Consider the following 5357-nt stretch of genomic DNA (forward strand, 5'->3'; position numbering starts at 1 on the left):
AGCACTGTTCGACCTTCTTTTGTTATCATTGCATCTAATAAGAGTTGTTCGGCCTTCTAATTCAGAGGTGGACCTTCTCCTGGGCTTTCAGTTTTTCAAGTTAATCGTATAATGGGAAAGCAAGCGTTAAAAGGGGACATGCTTACTAGGCGAAAGGTCTATTATATAACTTCAAATTTATCTCTTGGTTTCTATAGCTGCCAAGCTATATGTTGGTCACTAAGAACTACCATTTTCTAAAAATTGATCAATTTCTTAAGCAGTTGGGGATCTTGAATGTCATCGGAACCATGGACCTACCTGGTGAATCCGTATATCCATTGTATATTGCTGCATCAGTAGATAGGTACGCTTTGTGTTTTCGCCGCATGACATGCTTTGTTTCTATCACATGTCATGAAATACCATTTTGTCACTAGCCTTCTTGCACTTTATATCTACTATTCATGTCTCTGAGAGTCGGTATGGATTTTTTTGGTGAAAATTCATTCAAGTCAAGAACCTGTAGCTAAGAGAGGGGAAGATCTTCTTAAAAAGATAGCTTCTGGAACAAATATGGATCATCCCAAGTTGATAAACAGACTGTTCTTACTATTCAATGGTACGTAATCTTTGTTTTTAAAACATTTTGACAAGATTTTTGGTCACTCAAATCATTTATATTCTAAGAATAGAATAACAATGATATTACTTAACCCATTTCTAGCATCTAGAATCAAGTCTATGTCTTCTGCTACTTTAAATAGATGCAAATAAGTTTTCTTCTGCTACTTGTGGATGATATAACTAGACTCCCCATTTAGTATGCAAACTATTGCACATTTGCCATGTCTGATGTTAAAACAGATTCGTTTAAATGTTGGGAGATCTGGGTTTCTTCGCGTGTTTGGGTATTTTATTTTTCTTCCTTTATCCATGCAAAATTACCTGTCATCAATTTGATATTCATGCAGGCACTACAGGCACTGAAAATGTTACTCCGGAACATAATGTAGCTCCAGCAAATGCATCCTTGAAAATGAAGCTCATGTCTGGTTTCTGTCGTTCTATCGCAGCTGCAAATAGTTTTCCTGCAACATTGCAGTGCATATTTGGCTGCATGTATGGTATGTTGGTTTAATATATGACATACTTTAAACTGAACTGTATAATGGTAAACTCTTTCTGTGATCATGGTCAGTGGTGTATGTCAGTTTGGTTATGGTTTCTTTGTAGATAGTGTCTTATAGTCAATCCAATTTATACAATTAGGTTGCGTGGCAAATATTGTAAGCTTCTAAGAAAAAGTAAATATAATGTGGTATGTGTTTTGACTATTGTAAGAATAATCATTTGGCTTGTTCATATCTAACTTTCATGAAGATTCAATTATGAAGAATCAGGGAATTTCTTAGTTTCTTGGTGCAGTTAAAAGAATAATTAAACTACCTTCTCTCTATGAATTGGGTTCTTCATTTATCTTCTTGTTGATTACTTGGTGTTTTTGCTATCGACCTTGTTTTGATGGGACAGGAAGTGGAACAACCTTAAGGCTAAAGCAAATGGGAATGGAGTTCACCGTGTGGGTTTTCAAGCATGTAAAGATATTCTTTTCTATACTTCAGCCTGCATTTATGTTTGTTTTGTGTAATAGCAGACAGTATGAGCGCAAAATATTTTTATATATATTTTTTTTTGTGGAAATAACTCAAATTATTTTCGCTCAAGTCAATCTTAGACGAAGGACCATATCAACAGTGGCCTTTTCTCTCTTTTTTTTTGGTGTTGAAAGTCTTTGTTTCTGAGTATTTTATGCTTACATCACTGGACTTGTTTAAAATGCAGGGGAAGATAGATCAATTGAAACTTATGGGACCTGTTATACTGAATGCTATTCTAAAAATGCTTGATGGTTTCACAGGTTCAGAAACAGGTTGGGTTTTTTGATAGTAAAAAAAGTCTCGATTTCCTTATGCAAGTGTATAAATGAGAATTTAAGTAGTTATGTTTCATGCTTTCCTACAGATGCTCTGTCGAGGGAGACCAAAACATTTTCTTTTCAAGCTATTGGTTTACTTGCACAACGTTTACCTCAGCTTTTTAGGTAAGGGCTTCTCTCTTCTGTGCCCTATGCCTGTTTTGCGTTTTGCTGTCATTTAACAGGCATTTTGTTTGTTGTAAACTTAACTTTCAGAGAAAAGACTGAAATGGCTGTTCGTCTTTTTGATGCGCTGAAGTTAGAAACCCAATCTCTTCGTTCAACCATCCAGGAGGCAATAATTTCTCTTGTANAAAGAATAATTAAACTACCTTCTCTCTATGAATTGGGTTCTTCATTTATCTTCTTGTTGATTACTTAGTGTTTTTGCTATCGACCTTGTTTTGATGGGACAGGAAGTGGAACAACCTTAAGGCTAAAGCAAATGGGAATGGAGTTCACCGTGTGGGTTTTCAAGCATGTAAAGATATTCTTTTCTATACTTCAGCCTGCATTTATGTTTGTTTTGTGTAATAGCAGACAGTATGAGCGCAAAATATTTTTATATTTTTATTCTTGTGGAAATAACTCAAATATTTTTCGCTCAAGTCAATCTTAGACGAAGGACCATATCAACAGTGGCCTTTTCTCTCTTTTTTTTTGGTGTTGAGAGTCTTTGTTTCTGAGTATTTTATGCTTACATCACTGGACTTGTTTAAAATGCAGGGGAAGATAGATCAATTGAAACTTATGGGACCTGTTATACTGAATGCTATTCTAAAAATGCTTGATGGTTTCACAGGTTCAGAAACAGGTTGGGTTTTTTGATAGAAAAAAAGTCTCGATTTCCTTATGCAAGTGTTTAAATGAGAATTTAAGTTAGTTATGTTTCATGCTTTCCTACAGATGCTCTGTCGAGGGAGACCAAAACATTTTCTTTTCAAGCTATTGGTTTACTTGCACAACGTTTACCTCAGCTTTTTAGGTAAGGGCTTCTCTCTTCTGTGCCCTATGCCTGTTTTGCGTTTTGCTGTCATTTAACAGGCATTTGTTTGTTGTAAACATAACTTTCAGAGAAAAGACTGAAATGGCTGTTCGTCTTTTTGATGCGCTGAAGTTAGAAACCCAATCTCTTCGTTCAACCATCCAGGAGGCAATAATTTCTCTTGTAGCTGCATACAAGGTGTGCTACTTTAACATTATATATCGACAAATTGTCATTTCATTTTCTATTTTGGTCCTTAAGCTTTCATGTTTTTTTTTGCATTCCTTTTGGTGCTCACCCTGTCAGTATTGGTATTCATTTCTTTAGGACTCTCCAGAGAATATTCTCAGAGATTTGGAAGTGCTTCTGCTAGCAAATTCTCTGGCGGTATGTAAACTTTTTCGCTTATTTGCACCGCTTAGAATACTTTTTTTTTTGCGTGTCTTTTGCTTCTTTTTGTATACTATTTCAATTGATTTTGTTACCAAAATAATCANGCCTGCATTTATGTTTGTTTTGTGTAATAGCAGACAGTATGAGCGCAAAATATTTTTATATTTTTATTCTTGTGGAAATAACTCAAATATTTTTCGCTCAAGTCAATCTTAGACGAAGGACCATATCAACAGTGGCCTTTTCTCTCTTTTTTTTTGGTGTTGAGAGTCTTTGTTTCTGAGTATTTTATGCTTACATCACTGGACTTGTTTAAAATGCAGGGGAAGATAGATCAATTGAAACTTATGGGACCTGTTATACTGAATGCTATTCTAAAAATGCTTGATGGTTTCACAGGTTCAGAAACAGGTTGGGTTTTTTGATAGAAAAAAAGTCTCGATTTCCTTATGCAAGTGTTTAAATGAGAATTTAAGTTAGTTATGTTTCATGCTTTCCTACAGATGCTCTGTCGAGGGAGACCAAAACATTTTCTTTTCAAGCTATTGGTTTACTTGCACAACGTTTACCTCAGCTTTTTAGGTAAGGGCTTCTCTCTTCTGTGCCCTATGCCTGTTTTGCGTTTTGCTGTCATTTAACAGGCATTTGTTTGTTGTAAACATAACTTTCAGAGAAAAGACTGAAATGGCTGTTCGTCTTTTTGATGCGCTGAAGTTAGAAACCCAATCTCTTCGTTCAACCATCCAGGAGGCAATAATTTCTCTTGTAGCTGCATACAAGGTGTGCTACTTTAACATTATATATCGACAAATTGTCATTTCATTTTCTATTTTGGTCCTTAAGCTTTCATGTTTTTTTTTGCATTCCTTTTGGTGCTCACCCTGTCAGTATTGGTATTCATTTCTTTAGGACTCTCCAGAGAATATTCTCAGAGATTTGGAAGTGCTTCTGCTAGCAAATTCTCTGGCGGTATGTAAACTTTTTCGCTTATTTGCACCGCTTAGAATACTTTTTTTTTTGCGTGTCTTTTGCTTCTTTTTGTATACTATTTCAATTGATTTTGTTACCAAAATAATCAGGGTTTATAAAATCTATAGTATCTTTACTTTATGCCTTATATATTGAGCAGGAACAAAATGAAGCTCGCTTTTGTGCTTTGCGATGGGCAACTTCTTTGTATAATTCACAACATTGTCCAAGTCTCTACATTTGCATGCTGAGCGCAGCAGATCCGAAGCTAGATATAAGGTATTGGAGTTTATCGGATTTTATTGCTAGTCTTGTGATTGTGGCATGTTCAATTGCGGCATGTTGACTGTTTCCGAAAACGCTCTTGAATTTAGTTTATTTCCTCGAATTGTTTCGCCTTATGGCTACACATATTTTATGATATATTATTATATTAAAGCTTAATTCAAAACCAACACATGAAAAAGCCCTGGCAACCCACACACGAATGGAGGATCAAAGTGTTTTGTCCAGTGGAGGGTATACAATCCTCTAATGTGATCTATTCCTTCTAACTTTGTAGCGCATTTGTGCGTTCAATTCAATCTATCTTAGGTTAGACTTGATGGACTACCAAAACCCCGGTGACAATAAGAAATGACTTTCATACTTGCACAAAACTTCTTCCGTGAATACATCACGATATAAATCTTCACTGCGTCATTTGTTTCTGGTTCTTGTTATTTACTGAAGCGATGTGTATTTATTCATTTTTTCTACTTTCAGGGAAATAGCACTCGAAGGACTCTTTCTGAAAGAAGAAGGTCGCACTATAGTCTCTAATCATGACCATAAATATCCAAAATTTGTTGAGATGCTGGAGTACATTCTTAAGCAACAGCCAAAACTGATAGATTCTTCAGAAATGAGAAGCCAGAAGCTTCTCTTTCCCTCACAAGTATATCTTGTCATGATAAAGTTTTTAGTGAAGTGTTTTGAGTTAGAGATGGAGGAGAGCAATACCCAGGCAGTAGGGACTGATTTTTTGGATTCGGCACAAAAAATGTGTTTGTT

The 5357-nt window shown here is 35.5% G+C and overlaps 1 protein-coding gene across 1 annotated transcript in view; it reads left to right on the forward strand.

Annotated features, from left to right (window-relative positions):
* The window catches only part of LOC104705116 (proteasome-associated protein ECM29 homolog), a gene marked incomplete at its 3' end in the record, with an annotated part of 12495 nt that continues 7208 nt past the window's right edge, over nucleotides 71-5357 (forward strand). Inside the window, exons 1-15 of the mRNA XM_019227194.1 lie at nucleotides 71-156; nucleotides 264-346; nucleotides 495-601; nucleotides 954-1106; nucleotides 1513-1577; nucleotides 1825-1912; nucleotides 2005-2083; nucleotides 2174-2267; nucleotides 2340-2438; nucleotides 2684-2771; nucleotides 2864-2942; nucleotides 3032-3140; nucleotides 3270-3329; nucleotides 4465-4583; nucleotides 5070-5354. Coding sequence (XP_019082739.1) covers nucleotides 112-156; nucleotides 264-346; nucleotides 495-601; nucleotides 954-1106; nucleotides 1513-1577; nucleotides 1825-1912; nucleotides 2005-2083; nucleotides 2174-2267; nucleotides 2340-2438; nucleotides 2684-2771; nucleotides 2864-2942; nucleotides 3032-3140; nucleotides 3270-3329; nucleotides 4465-4583; nucleotides 5070-5354 — 1553 coding nt within the window. The remainder of the gene's footprint in view (nucleotides 157-263; nucleotides 347-494; nucleotides 602-953; nucleotides 1107-1512; nucleotides 1578-1824; nucleotides 1913-2004; nucleotides 2084-2173; nucleotides 2268-2339; nucleotides 2439-2683; nucleotides 2772-2863; nucleotides 2943-3031; nucleotides 3141-3269; nucleotides 3330-4464; nucleotides 4584-5069; nucleotides 5355-5357) is intronic.

This window comes from Camelina sativa, chromosome 7, assembly GCF_000633955.1.
Source record: "Camelina sativa cultivar DH55 chromosome 7, Cs, whole genome shotgun sequence".
NCBI lineage: Eukaryota > Viridiplantae > Streptophyta > Magnoliopsida > Brassicales > Brassicaceae > Camelina > Camelina sativa.